Raw genomic sequence first — 22084 nt, 5'->3', positions numbered from 1 at the left:
CCTCATCCCCAAGGCGATGGCTTAGCCTCCGGGCTTCGCCCTCGGCCACAGTGCATGAACCGCATCGGCACCGTGGCGCAGTCTAACGCCTGTGCCTCACTGCGTTAGCCACTGAGGCAGTATGCTCTTATTCTAAGTCCCCACGTGCAAATCTTACAAATGCGCACACTCCCAACATCGTAACTCATTCACACGCATTCACGCAGTATATACACGACGTCACAGCACATGACCACTCACGAGTGCCCCGCATTCACGTTCATCACAGACGCACAAACAAACCCAAAAAACGTTTGTGCGCATATTTGCGCTATATCCATACACGCAGACGATAAACACTCTAAACAACAAAACGCGCCAAACACGCATCACGTACAGACACAACCAACGCAAACACGCACACATCACGTTGTCAGCTATATCCATACACTAATCACACTGCAAGCCATTATGCACATACAGCCGTATGGATTATGCATATGCGTTATAAATACAAATACCCACGTGAGAGAAGCCATATTGCTCAAACCAATGTATAGAAATTGAAAAAAAATCACGATGCAGGGAGTTCCATACATTACGAAATTAGAATAATAAGTTCAGGCAGACAAATAAAATTGTCCAGTTTAGTCCTATAATGTAATGTTGCATAAGACAGGAGAACAATGGACGTAAATTAACTTACAGCATTTTAGCCAATCAGCCACAAAAGCCATACGGGATCTAGAATACTCTCCCATCATTCAGCAATTCCATCTTATCAAAACCAATTCCAAGCCACACGTTGAATGCCAATAAAACGAAGTTGGCTCGGGCAGAACACGGCCGCTAGAAGGGATGATGGCCGGTGGTGGAGACCAACAAATTAGAGGCCATCCATCTGGAAGATGGTGTGGTGTGCTTTCTGCTCAGGGTTTCACGCATGCTGCCCCATGTGCCCGGCAGGCAGCCCCACGGCAAGGCCTATCACACCTCAGCTCATTCCCAGCTGCCCTGGCTGCAAAGATATCCAGCACGGTTCAGCGCAGAGCTCACCGCTATAGATGGTGCATGAACTCTGAACTCCGCATGGTGCAGCGCAGAGCTCACCGCTTATACACGGTGCACACATGTGGTTATTGGGCTCGCCTGTAGGAGTAGGGAGTGCTATGTCAGTGGTTGGCAATGCTAAGCTATCATCCCAGCGATTCGCATTTGAGTCCCACATCCCGTACAATGCAAACTTGTGGCTGAATTTAGCTTGGGCCCCCCGAAGGCCTCGCAAATATTAAACGGGTGCGCTGGGTACTCGCACAGTGAACACATGAAGGCAGCCTCGTGTGATTCCGATTAATACAGCGGCCAGAGTTGACCCAACCTCGTCAGATTTCAGAAGCTGTACAAACACGTGACGTAGGCTGCTGCAAGGCCCTACGTTGTCAGAAGGGGGTTGTGCATGCAACATCCATTGTTGTACTGCACTACTCCAATGTCAATGATCCCTGCCTTCACCGACCAGCACTGGCCAAAGTCAAATAACCTCCATGACCCCCCCCCCCACACAGCATAGGGAGGCCCTCATCCAGCAGCAGATTGTAACATGTGTCACTCCAGCCCCACCATCCCCTCGTGGTACCCCACTGACCTTAATAGGTGCTCGCTGACAGCCCTTTTTCAAAGCAGCCTGTCCAGATTAGTCAGGGCGTTCTCTGCCATTGCGCACAAAGAATTAGTAGTTGCTAATTGTTTCACTAATAAAGGACCTGCAACCTGAGCTGACATCTTTTTCTTCCTTTGATTAAAACTAGAATTATGTGAAGTTACTGCTGAAGAATGCAACTGCAATTAAATCTCTAAAACCCTTGACTAAGAATACACTGAAAAATGTAGTCCTGATTAAAATTACTTTTTAATGAGAGAGAAACGAACCACCATATTTTGGTTGTTGCTTGGGCCTACTGTTGATGTGAAAGCCTACCCAGCATTCAGTGGTGTGCGCCATTAAAGGACCCATTGCTAAACTCTTTATTCAGACTTAAAAGGCTTTACTCATCTGGCAACCCAGTAAATATGCAACGTTTAGCCAACGTTAGTACGTGGTGGGAATAAACGTTGGTTAAATGTTGGCCCAATATAAGGATGACCAGCCCAAAACACACTGGCCGGACCCATGATAGAATTGCCAATCCGGCTCACCAAGGAAATACAAATACATTATACAAAACATCATAAACTTGGGGATACTGCCATGGTACAATGTTTAGCACTCTGGAGTTTTAATTCAGAGGTGTCTCAGAAGAAAAATATTTATTCATAGCCAACAACAGAATAAAATGTAATCTTTGCTCAGATAGACCAAAATATATTTGCTGTACCACTTACCACCTGCAGACTGGCCTGTATATATATACACAGACAAAGATCCCCTGTAGAGCCTTAATGGTCTTTTGGGGCAAGTGCTGTTAGTGAGCACCTATGAAGGCTGGAAAGGCACACGAGGGGGTGGGTAGCCAGCACCACCCCCGGCCGCCTTTGTCTCCCCAGTGGCGATGTTTACAGACCACACCAGGTACTAATTTGAGGCTGAGTCGACCTAGGGGAGGCCTAGGACTGGTTCAGATATTCATCATGTTGGTCGTGAGCGGGAAAAAAACTCCACTACCACTCATCCTCCTGTATATATATGTAGACGATGGTTCTATATCTGTGTGATTCACCAACCCCATGCACTAAATTATCAGTAAAGCGAGCGGCTCGCAATGAGAAGGCTGCAAATTTAAATCCTGGTTGGGGGGCAGGGGTGGTTGACTCAGCCCATCATCATCATCCCTCCAAGGGTCGACAAAACAAGCACCACTCTATGGGGGAAGTTAACAGCGGTTGTCCTACAGATGGACTCACTACTTGCCAAAGCACCTTGTTATTTCCCACCACTTGGTTCACGGCTGTGAACAGGAGAATAATCCCCAATACCTCCTTCAATGATCTCCTGAGCTGAAAATCACTTCTTCTTCTTCTTCTTTTCGTCGAGACAAACGCTTGGGCAAACAAGGGGGAGCAATCTTCATTCGTCTTCAAAGCAAAGTGAACTTGGGAAGGACATGACACTACAAAGGACAAAAGCCTCGGACGATGTGATGAATTGTCAGCTTAGCGAGGGTTCTTGCTACTAATGTCAGGCAGGAGGGGGGGTAGCCAACAGGAGGAACCGGTCGAACGGGGACGATTCCCCCATCGGATCCAAAGCCTCTAACTATAAATGACACGTCATAACAATAACGAGTATCACACATCGCCGTGGAGAGCACACGTCACGTGTGTATTCTTTAATGTCGTTACTCCACGGTTGCGCGATAGCTCTGCATCGATCGAGGGCCCGCGTCTGATGGTGAAAGGTTTTCCCTGCCTTTAAACGTCCGGCGGTTTAGCGGCAGTTGGCTTAAGCAAAGCTCACTCTGCCGATGAGAGTCTGAATGTCGAAACTTGTCCGGAGCTTGGTTGCGTGAAAACCAATGCTGCTTAAAATATGTATATATTATTTATCTATATTTATTTTATCAGTTAAGGCCGACTGAGCTATGTAGCTCCTATTTCAGAAGCGACCTGGCGATCACGAATGATAGATATCTCGACCAAGTGGCTTACCACGGGGAAATTTAAAGCGGCCAAATACTCCAAACGCATATGTCTAAAGCGCTCCTAAGAGAGGAGGCCATGCTGTGGCTGGCTGATGGGATGCGTGCAAACAAAAATATATATTATTATTTTTACGCGGACAGACAAATATGGGACGGAGACACAGTGTCTGTTTATTTGTGCTGCAACTCGACATAATGTCATGAGAACGAGGCATTAGCGTGCTGAAAGACGGCTGCGGTCCGCCAGCGGAATCGGGGCGACACAAGCACAGATTGTGGTTTCGGGGCCCGGTCCAGCGCTGCTCTTCGTCGCTATGGGTGGCAGCTCGACCGCCGACGTCAGCGTGCCATGCGCGCGTTTGAACCGGGAGCCAAGAGCACAGACAGAAGGGCCCATCCCATTATTTTTAAGCGCCGCGTCGGCTTTGCGAAAAGATTAACCTTTAAACTGGGAGCGATTTTGCGCGAAACGCTCTCGACGGCGATGGAACTTTAAAGCAAAAGCGGATGAAATTGCAGCCGTCTGACATTGCCAATTCCAAAGTGGCAAAGTCGGGCTTGAAGATAAAAATGCGCGCGTGCCCTCAAAGGCAGGACATGCACAAGTGTTTATATATCTACGTTGTGTACGCGTTGCATGACCGTGAGAGAATAGCCGTCGCATGGCGAACACTTCAGCCAGCGGTAGATAGACAATAGCCGATGATGTTGAATAAATAGTCCAAGTGATTTCCTGCTGAATTGGGCATTGAGGCATTACTCATGTCCCGTTTACAGCACTCACTGAGCCAATGGTGGAGATTCCACATTCCTATGGCGGGCCTGAGTCTGTCCTTAAGTCATCTACTGTTAACTTCCCTACAAAGTGGTGCTCACTCATTCTAAATGAACGCGTGCAATGTAAGTGATATTTTCTGTTACGTCCAAAAGTAAATGTTTACATTCAAAAGCGAGTTTACAAAATCATTCCTAAAAGCAGACATGTCTGCGGTCAGATTCATTGCGCGGCTCTGTGATATGTGTTTGTTTGGGTTGTACCGCGCGAACACTCATTCAGAGAAGCTACACAACACAAAAACCTATGCAACCATGTTCCCCGGATTGTGACGCACTTTGTTTGTTTCGCTGCGTCGTAGAGTAACAGTTGGAGGCGCGTTGTGATCCGGTAGCTGCGTGTGCGTTCGTGTGCTGGGACCAGATGAGTAGGAACTCGATTTACACCTTTGCTTTGTGAGAAAATGCTTTGTTTCCTCTTACCCGGGTGTGTGTTCGGATGTGCATCTTGAGCCCGTCGTTTTTGCTGAACGCCTTGTCGCAGTATTGGCACTGGTACGGACGCTCACCTGGGAAGAGGGCAGATGGGAGCGTCCGTCGGTACAACGACAATATCATCGCACAGATTACAACGGCGCCCCTAGGTCCCTGTGATGTGCAACGTAAACAGTCATAAAGGACAAAACCGTGGCGGGCGGCAGTTCGAAAATGAGACTGATGGTAAAAAAAAAAAGCAATTTCCTCTTTTCCCCCCCACAACAAAGCCACTTTGAGACCGGGAAGCAAAAGGCGACGTCTGAGTGTGTGTCTGTGTGTCTGTGTGTGTTTTATGTTTTATATCTACGATATATTTCTTTGTAGATGAGAACTAAACACTCAAAAAACTTCTTCTTTTTTTACTTTTGACGAGCATGAAAGAGAGAGTTTACCACGGCTGGCCTCCCTCAAGAAAAAAATACTTTCTAAAATGTAATCAAGGACTTTTGTAACTAAGTAAAGAAAATAAACTCACCTCACTGACTGTTATTGTATAAGTGCTGTTAGCAAGCACCGCTTGCATCTAGGTTGGTGCAACACACAAAGGGGTTGTAGGACAACACCATGCCTGAGATGCATTTGTATCCCCCGACTGCAAAGCCCCGACCCATCCGTGCTCATTTTTGGCCGAGTTAACGTAAGGGAGGAGGGCGGTGCCAGGTCAGGTTCAATTGTCAAGTGCCATTTGGAGTGCGGCCCAGAATCAAACTCTGGTGGCTGGGATCAGCACATGCGATGAGCACGCCACATACGTAGGGGAAAAACGTTCAACATACATACCAGATTACAATCTATATAATTACAATACCCCCCTCCCCCTCTTTGCCTCGAATCACTGCACCAGATTGAATTAAATGATGACGTCACCCTGCTTCCGCTGCTGCTCTATTTAAGACTGGAAGCAACAGGAGAGCTTCACCATTCTTGCCCGATGAAGCTGATTGTAATTATCAGTGAAACGTCGTACTCAAATTTTTAAATGCTGTTGATTCTCTCTTCAGCACACCGGTGGACTAAAGAAGTTAATTATTTTGTCCTTTGAAAAACGTGACGCATTTTTTACTGTTTGGCAGTGTCGGGTGGTGGAGGGTTACGACACATTTATAAATAACGCGATCTGACCCAAAAGCCTATATTATGAATAATATTGGTCGCGAAAGCCTACGTGTTAAAATATACCAGACTAAGTCTTCAGCATGGATGGAGGAATCAATGAGTGAAGTTCACGGGGAAATAGTAACCACGGTAACAGCAATTGAAGAGTGATAAGGAGTCAACTGGCCACTGATGACCACGTGACTCGAGTGAATTGTGCCCCTAATTACTTGACCACCTCTCCCCACTCATGAATGCACATATTCACATTCACATGCAAAAAGCATATATCGCTGCGAAAGTTATCGTTACATTTTCACGTCTGCTTTGTCCATCCACTGTTGCACGAAGGCATGCCCCCACAGGCAGTCACGGGGGGTTGTTTGACCAAACTTCACAATGCTGTAGAAGGGCAGGACCGGGGCCCGGTAACAGATCTCTTTCGCCGCTGACGAAACTCAACGGCCGGGAATCGAACCCCGCTCGCCCGGGTTTCACGGCGCAAGTGCGCTCTAACCACCGCCGGTCACAGCTACGCATCAAATCCGTGTCGACCAAAAATCTGCGTGCTGCACAGTAACTATCACTTCATTATTTATTATTATTATTTTAAGAAGTAATACTGTAATTGCTTTCTAAACATAGATCCCCACGTCAATGGCGGGGTACAATTTTTTTTCTGTCCCCGGAGGTAATCGGAAGCAGACATTAGTTTGCTGGTGGTTGGGGGGAGGTGAGCAGGCGAGGGGTGCAGATGAGGAGCGGTGGTGCAGCGGTTAGCGCGCCGCGCTACAAACCCGGCAATCCGGGTTCGATTCCCGCTCACGGCACAACACCGGTGACGATTATCTGAATCGGTACTGGGCCTCCCCTCGGTCGACTCAGCCTCAAATGAGTACCTGGTAGTGCGGTGCGCAAAACATCGCCACGTGGTGCTGGCCGCCCACCCTTCACTAATGAATGCACGTACTTACATTCACACGCAACAGAAATATATCGCGAGCAGAACTTGTCTCAACAGTGTATTAAGGCTACACGGGGGAACTTTGTCTTTAAGGGGGGAGGAGAAGGAGGCGGCTAGCAGACGGAGGGGTGCACATGGGGTGGGTGCGGTGTGGCTGGAAGTGACTCAAAGTTCCCGTTTGATCCCACGCGCGCCTTGCGCCGTGAGGGCTCGTGCGCTCACAAAGCCTCTGTGACTGTCCGGGCTGATTTTTTTGTCGCGCCACGGAGCCCAACGTGGACGTCTCTGTGCCTGTGCGTCACCGCTGCCTCGTGCCTCGTCGTCGTCGTCATCATCACGGGCTGTAAACTCCGCGCCAGCGATTACCTAAACGGGCGCACGTCGTCGGCGTGCCCCTGCCGCCAGTCCTTATACGACGTTGTTGTTATTGTTGTTGCCTTTTCAGCAGCAGCAGCAACAACAACAACAAATGAGTGCAGGGAAAAACGGAACCAGAGCACGCGACATCGAACGACCGAGTAAATGCACGTCGCAATCGCTGCCCCGAGGTGCGATTCAGGACACGTGCTCACCAAGCATACAAGACGTCTCCTTCCCATTACTGTCTCTCCGCATAGAAAACTAAAAGATGACACATCCCACCGGCCATGCAGCCTTCCGGGAGTGCATTTTCTTCAGCAGCATTCCCTCAATGCAAGCGAACTCTGGACCGGTCTCAGCATTCAGTTCTTTTTTTTATATTTGTCATTTTTAAAGTGACCCGGGCTACTCCTGTATATGAGAAGTACCCTGGGTCTCTTCACCTGGTTCAATGACAATTAAACTTAAACTCATCAGCAGGATTTAGGCCTGTCTAAAGCAATGCTGGTGAATTGCCAGGTGTTCAGAGGCAAGGAACCTCCCTCTCTGCCAGACATTGGTCCTAGGTTCGATGCAAAATTATTTTATACACAATACGTATATTCTCTACAACGACACAAACGATGAAGTCGTGAAACAGAGGGAAGAGAAATGCAAGATAATGGATATTGGGAAAGTGCCCTTGGTAAGTATGAATGCGTGCAGTGTTGTGTGGAAGCATAAAGACAAAGATTCCCTGCAGAGCCTCAATAGACTTTTGGGGCAAGTGCTGTTAGCGAGCACGTATGAAGGCCGGCACATGAGAGGGTGGGTGGCGAGTGGCGATGTTTACGCACTGCACCAGGCACTCATTTGTAGCTGAGTCGACCTAGGGGAGGCCCAGGACCGGTTCAAATAATGGTGTTGTTGGCCATGAGTCGAAATCAAACTCTGGTCGCCAGGTTCGTAACCCAGCACGCTAACCGTTACACCACCACTTCGTAGAAAAACACACGCACACACCACCACGGCGCCACAACGGTGACGAATGATTACCTCAACCTTCAACGTGCGTTTGTTTTTCCGAGAAACCGCAATGTTCACTAAAAATGATGTAATATCTCGGGCTGTGAAATTAAAGGGCATATTGCAAGTTAAGCAAACACTCAGGACGACCCTACGAATAGAGTTAGGCAACACACACGCCCGAAGGGCAACGCACGAGCTTATGCGAAAGGATAGAATTTTGTTTAATCAAGTTACCTGTTCGTCAGAAATGTTGACATCGACAAAGGAAGCGGTTAAAATCGCAAAGCGTTGGACTAGAAGCGTGGAGACGCAAGCACACTTGGGATTACGCTGAGAGACAGAGAGGGACACGCGAGAACCAGCGAACACGCGCAAGAAGAATCAAGGAGGATGGTGGGGCATCGGGCAGGACACGTCCATTTCAGGGACGATGGGGGGGGGGGGGCGGTTGAGATGCATGGTGGGGTGGAGGCCAAAGGAGAGGACCTCGCACCAAGGATTACGTCAACCGATGGTGACGGCTTGGGGAGTCCTTCATCCAGCAGTGGATTAATCATGGCTCATGATGATACCATGATGCAGGCAGACAGGCCAACAGGCCAGGCATTAGATACATTCTGGCATATAGGTGCGTACATTAGGATGGTATTTGAATGACGAGACTGTTCAATTTGTACTACAAAAGGTAAAGGTGCAGCCCTGAAACCGCTTGCTCATGCCACTGCTGGTGGAAGTGCCTCCACGAGAAAGCTCTACGAGAGGTCCCTCGAGAGAGAGCGTTTTTGGCCTACTCTTCCACACTGCTCAGAAGTCTTGTAAGAGGTAGGAGAACCCACACTTTACCTTGCCGCACGCGACCTACCGAGCGACATTGGTGCATCCGTTTACGCCGCTGGCTGGACAAGCATTTGAGCAAACCTGACCCAAAATTTCAACTGCCGCGCCGGGCGATCAAATCGACCCGGCGACTTCTGCTTTATTACAAGCCGAGTGTAGTCAGCCCTTGACACCACGGCAGCTCCCCATGTAAGCTGCTGCTATCAGGCTCGACGCATTCCCGCTGGCCTTGTTGGATATTTGCTGGGCCCTCAATTTGTGGGCCCTCAATTGTGGAAATGGTTTCAGTGTTCATGTCGCACCCCTCATCAGTACCCCCCCCACCACCCCACCCAGGCAGCAAACTCTACGAGCTCCGACTTCACGAAACAATTTCAGGTCTCAGATTCACACAGAAAATAGGTAAATAGATGACGGTGGATTTAGAAAATTAAAACGCTCTTTCTCCAATGCGTGACTGGTGCTTCAAACACCGAACTTCGCACTGGCCCAAATATTAATTTGAAAGGAGTGGGCGGGTGAGTGAGTGAGTGTGTTAGTGGGTGACTGGCTGAGTAGGTGAGCGGGTGAGTGGATGAGTTGGTGATTGGATCGGTGGGTGGGTGGGTGGGTGAGTGACTGGGTGGGCAAGTATGCAAGTATGTATGGTGAACTTCTTTCGCACCGTATGTAGAGAGGTAACCGAGTGGGTGGGTAAATGGGTGAGTGCGTGGGTGTATCTGTACATTCACCAACTGAGTTTCTCAATTACTTAGAACTGCATCTCTCTCATGTTAGCGACAACTGCGCTGGTGGGAGGGAATGAGTGGGAGGAAGACGTAGAGAATCATCTACAGCCGCACATGCGGGCATCAAAGATGTAAACATCTGGGCAGGGCAGGGAAATGCTGCACGATATATCAAGGGGGCAATTTTTCCATTGCATTTATATTCATTTCCACCCCAGTGTCCGGAGCAGGGGATGTATGTGTATTCTCGGTGGGTGGGTGAGTGAGTGATTGGCTGAGTGGTTGGGTGGGTGGGTGAGTGAATAATTGGCTGAGTGGGTGAGTGAGTGGGTGATTGGCTGAGTGGGTGGGTGGGTGAGTGGGTGGGTGAGTATGGTGCACCTCTTTCACACCGTACATAGACAACCATGCAAATCAAAGGTTATCGTGGTTGCTAGGTGGTGGTGCAGTGGTTAGCGCACTGCACGATGAACCTGCACCATTGCCATTGTTTTGCATGTCAAAATAAATATATAAAAATAATGGGGATTGGGGGGAGGGGTTTGCACGGTGCCGCGGTGGTTGGGCGCACTATGAACCCTGTGACCCAAATTTGATTCCCGACCGCGTCGAACATCGGTGGCGAGCGATAACTGGACTGGTAAGTGGGCATCCTTCCATCCTTCACCAACATGCACTGACAAGTGTGATCAAAGTATGTGCAAACCACCCCTGGTATCCTGTCATGGCATTCTCCTCAATCAGAAAGCTACCATGGCAACGTTGCTATCACAGATACTTGTGATCGTGAGATAAAATGATTGTAGAAAATCAACGTTCGTGTTTGACACCCTGTGTGGTCCCGAAGAGACATTTTTGGGCCCATGGCTCGTAAACGGCTCCTATACAGCAATGCCTGCGTTGAGCTCCCTTTACAACATTTGGATTCGAACTTTGAAAACCTTGCGTTCTAGCTCAACGGCAACCCCACTCTCCGCTAGTTTAATTAGCCACTTAGCAAGGATACGTAGCCACAGGAACAATTAATACGGGTATCAAGCTACGCTCAGAACACAAGCGTGGCACTGCTAAGCTGGGGTGAATGCGAGCCTCTGTGCGTGCAGGTGTGTGTGTAGGGTGTTTGTTGAAGAGGTTGTCACAGTAAGGAAATTACGTTTGCTGCTACGGCATTTCATTTTGCTCACGCCGCACCAAGCGAGAGGTCCTGCCCGGGTCAAACTGATTTCCTGGTTCGATGCTTCCTGCTCCGCGAATAGGAAACGGCCATCAGGTAAAGTGGAAGGCCACCCACCTGTTGTGTGAGCGCGAGGCCATGGAACAGGTGTCCATTAGCGCCACTCGCTCCCGCGGGTCGCCGAGTGAGCGTGTGTGCATGCGCGCGTGTCAGCGCACGTGTCCGCTCGCGCTCAACGCCGGTGACGATTTATCTTAACCGGTCATTGGCCTCCCCTAGATCGACTCCGCCTCAAATGAGTACCTGGGGTGTGGTGTGTAAACAACACCACTGGGGAGACAAAGGCGGCCGGGAGTAGTGTTGGCCACCCACTGCCTCGTGTGCCATGCCGGCCTTCATAGGTGCTCGCTAACAGCACTTGCCGCAACAGTTTGCTCAGGCTACATGGGGGAACTTTGTCTTTGTTTGCGTCTGCAAACCCTGTCTTGGGGGAGCGGTAGTGTAGTGGTTAGCGTAACCGAGATATGAATCCGGCGTCCCAAGTTCGAATCCCGCTCATGGATCTGAATCGGTCCTTGGCCTCCCCTGGGTCGACTCAGCCTTTAAATGAGTACCTGGCACGGGGTGTAAACATCGGTGCTGGGGAGACAAAGGTGGGCGTGGTGCCACCTTCACTGTCCTTCCGGCTCGTTCACAGCACTTGCCTGTAAACAGTTACGTGGGGCTCTTTCTCGATGCTTGCCCCGTCGCGAGTTCCTTCTCACGGCTAGATATGTTCACTTTAAGCTCTTTGTTAATCCACTGCCGACTGAGGTTGTCCCCGTGCCGTGTAGTGCCGTGAGTTGCCTACCCGCACTTCACCAGTTCCATACCCAGAAGGTTGAAACTGGTCCAGAGTTTGCTTTCTCAACAACAACGAAATGATTTGGGATCATATTGGTCTGGGAAGTCAATAGGCTGACGGAAAAAAACACAATTGTTTTTATATGTGGATACACAAAACGAAATTCTGCTTGTGTAAAGGTTCCCCTTTGCTTTATGCGGGTTCGGATTTGTGCGATTTCGCACATACGTGGCCAGCCTATTTCTACCCAAAACTCGCTTCATGCGGTTTGAATTCACCCCATATGCGGTCGGGACATGTCACAACATTGTTTGTGCGTCCCGTGTGCGCCCTACTCGGTAGGCAGCAATCTCGTGCCGTTTAATTTTCTACCCCATTTTTTTTCTCTTGGAAAGCATCTACCGCATAAAGCGAGGGAAACCCCGCAGTCGCTTTCGCCGGTATTGGGCGGGTGAATCGGGGGAGGCCCAGGAGCGGAACAGATATCGCTCGCCACTGACGCTAGACGTGGCCGAGAAATCGAAGTTAGGTCAAAGGGTTCGTAGCGCAAGCACGGGAAACCACTGCGCCACGCACGGCACCATCGCCGCGCCTCTTCTGCTGGCGAGACTGAAACATGCGGGAGATTTGCGTCGACGGCGGTGCGCAAGCAGACGTAACAGAAGCTCGACACGCTCGTCAATAACATCGCCCCTAAAGGAAGAGTATAAAATGGGCTGCGCACCGTACAATGGCGCTTCTTCATGCATCACTCTGCTATGAGGAGGAGCCATTGCCCCATGGAGGAAGGGGCATTGCCTAAAAAGGTCGCCTTTTTTTTAGGGCCACAGAGTTATTGACGAATGTCTCGAGGTCTTGTTGAACGTGCGGCGTTTTCTGAAATACAACAAGAACCCCTCACAATAATGACAAGTTCCTCTGCGCTTGATCGATGGGATCGCTTGTTTACGATAACCTCTGTCATGGATTCTGGGAGAATCCCAACTTAGAGAATTTGAAACGATGCAATCCCAAAAATGTTGACTCTCGGCCGGAGACAGAAAGCACTTTTCACGATTGTCCTCTGTGTACGATTGTGCAGAGAAAAGGCCGTTGAGCTCGAGTTATGGGGAGACACGGGTGAGCTAGGATTGGACGGGGGTTACGAGGGTAAATGCTGTGAGCAGAGGATCAGTGTTGAGGCATTGAGAGGGGAAGACGTGGCTCGTGGTTAGGAAAGAGGTGAGGAGAGAAAGAATTCATAAGTTCAGACGGGGGAGTGGGGGGGCAATGGCTGTGAGTGACGTTGAGAGGGAGTGATCGAGTGGTGAATGCTGCGTGAGAAGAGGCAATGCATTTGGGTAGTCGAGTAGCCATAGGTCGGCATGTAAGCATAATAGTAATAATAAACATGACAACTCACGGTCCCTTTATCAATCCATTACATTCATGCATAGACTGTGTTTATTACCACCAGGCATGTTCAATCCACTGTTGGTCGATGGCCTTCCCAAAATGCCCTTTGCCATCGCACCATGGTACCATGACGCCACGCTCAATCTACCTCCCGCACACGAGATGATCACATCGCTGCATCTCATCGCTCCATCTCCGCTACGGCCGTCATCCCGGGCGTGTTCCGTGCATTTTCTGCTAAATATATAGACAAAGATCCCCCGTATAGCTTCAACAGACTTTTGGGGCAAGTGGTTTAAACGAGCACCATCGCGTGGTCCTTATCTTGACGCTCAGAGGGAGCTCCGGAGAGCCACTCTAGCAGGGCATTAGGCCCGAAGACGCATGCCTGGGGCACTGAGAGGCAGAAAGAGAAACACGGGCGTTCGAGAACACGCGCTGGTTCGTGACGTCATTGAAACTGGTGCTAGAAGGGAGTGAAGCCTGGGCAGGGTGTGCCGCTTGAGGGACGGCAGGCGGGGACGAGAATGACGAAGGAGCCGCTAGCCAAGGAATGGAGGCGCGTCTGTGAGCACGCTCGTCATGCAGCAGGAGCGCTGAAATCGGATAACGTGCAGGTGCCCGGCTGGATTGGCACGTCGGGGGATTGTGAGGGATGGCGGCGGTGGCAGTGGCTTGGGGAGGGCCTTCAATCCAGTAGTGGATAGTCCAGGCCAACGATGGCACGGACGATGTCCCCGAAGTCGATGAACGCCATCGTTGGAGCCGCGCTTTGGAAACAAGTCCACGTTATCGTCTGCCACAAGGGGCAGTGGTGCTGTTGCTGCTGTAGTTGCGTCTTCGTAGAGTGGCATGGGTGGGTGGGTGGGCGGGCGGGTGTTGGAGTGACCGCCGTGGGTGAGGATAAACGCGAGTGCTGTGTTCTAACCTTTACAAGCGAAAAGCTGCCAGAAAGCAGCTGCGTGTGTTGGCCATTTCTTTTCTTCCGCCCGTCTTAATTCCTTTATTTCTCTCTTTTCTTTTTACCCCCCCGCCCCCGCTTTTAAACATTTTAACGAGCGCTCACCAGAAACACGACGCACGAAAAACGACCGGCGCGGTTTCTTGAATAATCAAAGAAGGGGGGGGGGGGGTGAACGGCAATAAAAAAAAGAGAGAATAAGAAATGAACGCCCGCGTTGGACTCTTTCCAGATTGCACCACTGCGCCGAGGCCCTGGCCGGGACGCAGGGACACAGAAACACGAGACAAAAGAGCGAGTTCAACAATGGCACTGATACACAATGGCCGCGAGCTTTTATTTTTCTCGCCAGAGTTGCTCGCGCACGAATGGCATTAACTTGGCCGCGTCGAATAGTTCTGGGATTTTTTTCCTCCCCTTTCTGTGTTTGTCGCAAATTACCATCCGACAAGCTTCCGGTTTGCGATTATTTCGGGAGGTCCTGACATAATCGTTGGCGAGCAATCTCGACCCGTTTTAAATGCCAAATGTATTTCGCTTGAGTTCTGAAAAGTGTATTTTTTTACATAACGGAGTTTGCCCTCTTGTTCTTTGTTTCACTTTCACAATGGAAGATGAATTATGAAGCATTATCAAAAAAAACGCACTGCAAAAAACATGTGTGTGCCGGCAATTTTGTGCTGAAGCTGACAGAATACATAGCCTGTGAAATTCCATCGGCTATGATTTCCAGTACTCTACTTACTCCCCTTTAAAACGCGGTGGAGTTAATCAAATCAAACCGTGACCTTTAAAGTCACCGTTACCTCTGCGCTGATTGTGAACGAGAGTGGGGAAAGAAAAAAAAGACTAATTTTGACACTAAATCCGTGCCGCGGTCACGCCAACATTCGCCAACATCCCCCAGCAACCCGCTCCCCCCCCCACTTCACCACACCTGTCGACTTTATGGTCAATTTCACGTTATGGGAGAGAGTACAACAACAACGGCAAAACATACTCCGTGGATGACGTTACACGCATGAAATGCGGAGCTCTAATGAGCGTGTCAAACCGTCACGGCATTTACATTCTGAGGTCTGCACACACAATGCAGTGGGTTGTTTGAGTTGTCAACTTTTCCTTCAAATGCGTACTTTAAAAAAAAAGTGTGCTCACACACGGTTGACATGCTTCTATTAGCGGCGTTGAGTGAACGTTGGGGTGAACGTATCAATCGGTGTGGAGTTTCCAATTTTTTGTTGTTTAATCGTTCCGACTCGCGCACGTACCAGAAACGTGGACATTCTTCGACGAAGAAAATGGGACACAAGCTGAAAAGTGCTCAAAGAAGCAAGCGGAAGATGAGCGCTTGAAATTACGCTGAGATAAGATGAGAGAACGTATGCGAGTGAGTGACATCACATTTGGCCGTCAAGAAGAGTAAGTGGGCAGGACACGTTGCTAGATCCATGAGTGGATGTTGAACTTTTTCGCACCGTACGTAGCCAACCGTGCTCATTGGAGGTGCGGGGGAAGGACAACAAACTAAACACACAAATAGCAGTTCTAAGGAAATTCGTTTTCAATCTAGATGATTGAAAAGTGTATAGCTCCAATGGCTTGCTAATATCGGAGGAAGAGCGTTCCAGACGGCCGCAGAAGCGCATCTGAAAGCGCACAATGTGGTGACCACCGTCTTTGTTGGATACTGCAAGGATGATCGGAGTTCGCGTGACGGTTTATGCTTCTTGACGAGATCCGCAAAGTGTTGTGGTTCATTTGTGGCAAGCACTTTGTGTGTAATGAGTGCGACCTTATAACGTTTTCATTCGGAAACCGGAAGCCAATGCAGCTCGGCGAAGGGATGATGGCCACTGCATGAAACTAACGGCGGAATAGCGGAATGGCGTTCTAAGAGGAGGGAGCGCACCGGAGAAAACGTCCACAGCGGAGACGGAGCAGTGAAAGCAGCTCGTGCGTAGGAGCGAGTTGAAATGTTTAGTTCTGCGGGCAAGCACTGAGCAGGTTATTGTTACACGGCAGGGTTGCGACAGTAGCTGGCGACTTGGTGAGTCTTTCACCCAGCATTGGATAGATCATTGCTGATTACGATGGCGGCGGCGATGATAGTGATAGGCTACACGATGGCTCGCGTTTGAAAAATGGCAATTACACTTATCCTAATATTTGGTTCTTTCGGTAAAGTCACGTAGATAGAAAAATTATAATAATAAAGTGAATAAAAATAATAATAAAAATAATAAAAAATAAAAAAAAATTAAATAAAAACAAAAACCACGACGTTTCGATCACAACACAAGCGGTCGTCATCAGAAAAAAAATCCACTCATCCTTTAGCATCCACCACTTTCTGCGGGAATTCACCGTAGAAATTACCAGGCGAATTTTGGGGGGGCGGGGGGAGGGGGGCGGGCAAAAACGAAGCACCAAATCCAATCTCGCCGACCCCATTGGCAAGCTCACGCTCTCCCCTGTTTGGCTGGCCACGCACGTGTCCACTCACTCAAAAGGGTTAAAAATGTACTCGAAGCAGATATTTCTTCCACAATGCAGAGGAGAATTAAAAACACACATCGTGTTGGCTTGCTACCTCCCACCGATGTGCATGTGTTTTTTTTTCATTTCTTGTGAAAGGTCGGCTTTGTGAAAACCAAGAGGGGTTCTCTCCCCCCCCCCCGCCCCTTCTTGTTAAAGAGAAAGAAAACATCGGGTTTAAAAATATATAAATATTGAAATCAATGTGTGATTTCAGGAGCATAAATAAATGCAATGTTTACATACGTACCAACTCCACGTACTTAAATACCCAGCACATTTACGCAGCGCACATGGGCATCACTGTCTGTGCACCATCGTACACGCGTGTGTGTATATAAAAACAAAAACTGAACACATTTGCCAATAACACTCTGGTCTAAAAAGAAAAATATATAATAGCTGACGTTTTGGGCAATGGTCCTTCTTCATGGCACGTAAATGGTCGAGAGGCTGAAGGGTGGTGGCGCAGTTGTCGCGTACTGCGCTAGCAACATCGACAACCTCGGTTCAATTCCCGGCCACGGCTAACATCATTGGCGGGTGATCTCTGAACTGGGCCTGGACTTTCTACCCATTACAAAGCTGCATTGACCTGCGTGGTGAAGTATGGTCAAACTACCGCCGTGACCAGCATGGCGCCAGCAGCCCTTCATCCAGCAGTGGATTGATTGTTAGTTAAGATAATCATTTTGACATCACAAATTTGCACTCTAAGCAAAAATTCCATTCTCACCTCACTTTAATTACACTGATGATAATTACGATCATTTCTATTGACCAGTAACACGGCAAACCAACGCAAAGGCAGTCGGATAAGTTGATTCATGGACGAAAAAAATCTCAAAACATTGGTCAAAAACGCTTGCTTTGAATTTAACAAGAATACAAATCGAGGCCCGGTTCAGCAATCACTTGCCACCGGTGTGAGCCCATGTGCCTGGAAATGAAACCAAGGTCACTGTTGCGAGCGCAGGGCGCCAACAACTGCACCACATCTCTCTGGCAACTCTCTGTGCGCGCGCCACGACAGAAGCGTCGTTTGGCCGAAACGTCACCTTTTAAAATATATTTCCCCACGAAGTCTGCAGCGCTGTGGATGAATGTGCCGGGTTTCTTTGGTGTCGTTCGTGTGCTTGCGCGCCGCAGCCAATGCAGCAGCGGCATCGCCAAATATTTCGCTTAATTGGCGGGCAAGAGCAGTTTTCATCTTGTTATTGTTATATATATATATAAAAGTTACTTTTATTACGAATAGCATTTTGAATTTAGCAACAAAAAGAAATGCCCTTCTCCTGTAGTGGGTTTATGGTGAGTTTTGGCACCATGAGGAAGGCTCCCTTTGCTTCAGTATTATTACATGGTTCAATATTCTACTTTGTAATGAGCCAAAACAAAGGAGGCAAACAAAGGCCGCACACTTCCCCCGCGCGTTTTCATCAACGCAAAGCAGCGCACGGAGCAATGCCTACAATAAATATAAAAGCACAACGTTAAAACCCTGACCCTGACTCTGACACCGACACCGTAAAAACAACAGCTTGATGCACGCGCAGAGTGCAACTGCGTACAACAGCGGCGCTGCACGTGGTGCGTGCGTTTGTGTGCGACCTTCCAGCGTGCTCGCGCACGGACAAAGACAAAGATCCACCCGTACAGCCTCAACAGACTGTTGGGGCAAGTGCAGTTGGCCAGCAGCACCTATGGAGGCCTGTAAGACACACGAGGGGATGGGTGGCCAACACCACGCCCGGCCGCCTTTGTCTCCCTAGTGGCGATGTTTAACACGCCGCACCAGTTACTCATTTGAGGCCGAGTCGACCTAGCGGCGGCCCGGAACCGGTTCAGATAATCGTCACCGGCGTTGGCCGTGAGCGGCATTCGAACTCTGGTGACCGGGTTCGTGGTGCAGTGCGCTAACCGCTACACCACCGCTCGCGTGCGAACGCTCTCTCACACGCACGCAGACACACGTGCGCATACCAACGCAGGAGTTGTTTTAACATTTAAATCCAAGCACGCTATGCTCTCACCAGGGTGCCTGTCTCTATCCCTCTCTGCTTTCTCCTCTTCGTCGGGAATTTGTCGTTAACGAAGTGAATTTGGGATGAAACTTAAAAAAAAATTCTCCGACAAATACGAGCAGAGAACCCCGTTGATCTGCAATGGAAAATAAAACATGAGCTATAATTTTCATGCTCTTCTCAAAATCCTGTACTCAGAGCGCTAAGATGAATCTGTTTTTTATGTAATAATAGAATGCCAAGATAATACGCATCGTGAAGTTTTTTTTATATTCTGTAGGATTTGAAGAATGTCCTGGCGAAGGAATTACATTCACAGGAGAACAAAATGAAAAGTTAAAGTGATGTTAAACAAACCGTGTCAGTTTTCTGAATTCGTTTTTTCCACCTCTTCCGTGTCGCTATCCATCAAACGTCTTAAAAACTCCTTCCGCCGACTCAATTCAACTCAACGTTCATCTGTCCCGTGTTGGGGTGAAGAGGAGCCCAGCCAGCAGCCAGCCAGGAAACTCGAGGCGTAGATAATTTTGAATAAGCAGTGCGATATGACAGAATGTCAGACTGCTGCTCTGCTCTGTCATGAGGTTGTATCTGTGAAGGATGCCAGCCACCCACCGTGTGCGTCATCCACAAACGGGGTAGAGGAGCAGCCCCGCAATGTCTTGCTCACGCTGTCGACGGTGGAAGGGCCTCCACTAGAGGGCCCCTCGAGAGGAGATTATTGGCCTACTCTTCCACATTGGCCAAAGGTCTTGGAAGAGGTGGGAGTAGCCACATTGTATCCCACGGCACGCGACTAACTGTGGTGCAGTGGGCGGAGGTGGTGGGGGGGGTGTGAAGACACTTCCTCATTGTTTCAACATCGCGACCAGGCCAAAACACAGGTTTCAGGTAGATTTGGAAACAATTCCTCTTCTTGTCCATTAGGACATTGCCGGCAGGGGAGGTCTTCCCGTTGACCTATTCTACTCCAAGTATCCATGAATTATTCAGATAACAGGTAGGAGCTAAAGTTCATGCATGATGGCCCATGTTGACTTAAACAAATTACCTGGTGATGCTGTTAATTAACAACAAACTCGACACTTTCATCAATGCCACTGCCTTAAAAAAAACATATATGTATAATAGGGTAATTGCCTGAAACGTCGCCCATTTTATATGTTTCTTTTAAAGCTCCACAACGTGGTTGGTGGTGTTGAGTTTTTTCATCTTCATTTATCAGGACCCCACACAACATGGGTCAAGGGAAGGAGTGTCATGGCTAAAGGGGATTCTACCATAAAAACTCATATCACATCCACTCTGATTCAGACCATGAAGATTATTCTAACCAGACGTAGTTCTGGAATAAGTTTCAGCTTTCAATTAAATTTAGTTTAACCAGGTGAAAATGTACGTGTGTGTTGAACTTCTTTTTCGCAACCGTACGTAGCCAACCGTGCTAATCGGAGGTGCGGGGAAATGAAAAAGTCTCATTAGCAAGAATGAGCTGGGTCAAACCAACCACAGGCACAGACAAAGAATCAAGGCTACCAAGGCAGGGTCAAGTACAGGAAAATGCAATATCAGGGACACGTGGCCAGGGTGGACGATGACGGGGTGGTGACCGTGTAGAGGTCACTGGAATATGCGAGGGCAAGATGAAGATCGGCAATCTGAGAGGTCGTCGAACGTCAAACGCTGGGCGGAGTGGAAGCTGTCTGAAGCTGGAAGACGCGGCGATGGACAGGGGGAGAAGTGTAGATTCAATGCAATGAGATATCAGTTCTGTTTTTGTCGTTGCCTATGGCAATATGTTCAGGAGCTAGGTCTGCCAACCACGAGATGTCTTCAGGAGAGAGGTCATGGCGTTATTCAATTCTTCCTTTGAAGGAGGAAACGTCAATCGCTAGACGAGATGTAAGCTACCTCAGTTGGAAGCTGCAGCCAGAGTAGTAGTAGTGGAGAGATGAAAAACAATATTTATTTTACCAGAAGCGACCTGGCCACAAATGATAGCTCAACGAAGCGGCTTATCACGTGGACATTAATTTCAGCCAATTACTCCAGAGGACCGGGAGAAAAATCCACGCGACCACGGGAAGAACATGCAAACTCCGAATATACAGCAGCAGGCGCAATTGTCAGGATTGAACCCACGACCTCCTGCATACCAAGCGAGGTATTTAACATCTCGCCACCAATGGCAATGAGATACCGGTGCAGGAAACGATCACGATTCATCATCGCAAAAAAAGCTAGAGGACTGAGAAAATAGGAAAACGGATTCAGGGGATTCTCATCTATCAAAACGTTCATTATTCCACAAAATCTATTAAAAAAAAAAACACGAGTTATTAACCGACCTTTACAATGAACAGTCACGTACGCATGTAAAAAATGCAGTCCAATTGCAGGAGCCACATGGGAGCAATCACCCGCTATCGGGAAACGAGCCTCAACTCCGCACGTGGCAGGGACACATGCGACTTGGGAGCAAACGCAACATATTTGCAGTCAGAAAAGGACGAAAATGTACGTTGGACAAAGGGAAGTTGGACGAAGAACCATGCTTGAAATACTCCAACTATGCGGTGGCCAAACATGCCGGTGTAGGATCACAGAGCTTGGGCAATTGTTGGCGCCGGTTCTGGCTGCCTTCCCACAAGAACTGTATCTTTCACTCTGAAAACAAATAAACTGTGCACGTTACAAATATTCAAATTATTACCAGGCAAAAATTGGAAAGCTACACTGAACAGAACAAGTTGAATATGAATCGTTGTTTTTTTTTTCAAACCTGTAGACATCGTTGCCTCTGGGGTGCGTTCACACTCCCTGGCAGAAAAATTGGGATACCGCTGATTTGATTGGGGTCAATTATTCCTGTCTAATCTCATTAGATTCCATTACGAAAAGGCAGAAAAGAACGCGTGCCTTAGCGGGGAATTCTTTTGCGAGTAATTGACTTAATTGCCCTTCCAAATTCGGCGGTGCTGGTGATTAAGATTAAATTGTAATTGTGAAGGTCCCGTGACGCCTTTGGTCCACAGCATCCGATACGCTTAAATCTCATTTGGCCGCATTCTTTCAGAAATTAACTGCAATTGTGACATTGAAAATATTGTGCCTTTTTTACCATTTGGTTCTGACAGAGGCTATGTAGAGTACAGTCTTCCGGGACTGTGTACGACATTCCTGAAGGTCATTGCCTCCTCAATGGATACATTTTCCCCGATCTAAGTC

General features: G+C 48.6%; 1 protein-coding gene across 1 annotated transcript in view; it reads right to left on the bottom strand.

The window, feature by feature from the left end:
- The window catches only part of PRDM5 (PR/SET domain 5), a 118172-nt gene that overhangs the window by 7622 nt on the left and 88466 nt on the right, over window positions 1-22084 (bottom strand). Inside the window, exon 14 of the mRNA XM_078875255.1 lies at window positions 4875-4960. Within this exon, the coding sequence (XP_078731381.1) occupies window positions 4875-4960 (86 nt within the window). The remainder of the gene's footprint in view (window positions 1-4874; window positions 4961-22084) is intronic.

Source organism: Lampetra fluviatilis, chromosome 41 (assembly GCF_964198595.1).
Source record: "Lampetra fluviatilis chromosome 41, kcLamFluv1.1, whole genome shotgun sequence".
NCBI lineage: Eukaryota > Metazoa > Chordata > Hyperoartia > Petromyzontiformes > Petromyzontidae > Lampetra > Lampetra fluviatilis.
Note: the sequence above shows the minus strand (reverse complement) of the source record. Positions and strands in the feature narration are given on the sequence as shown.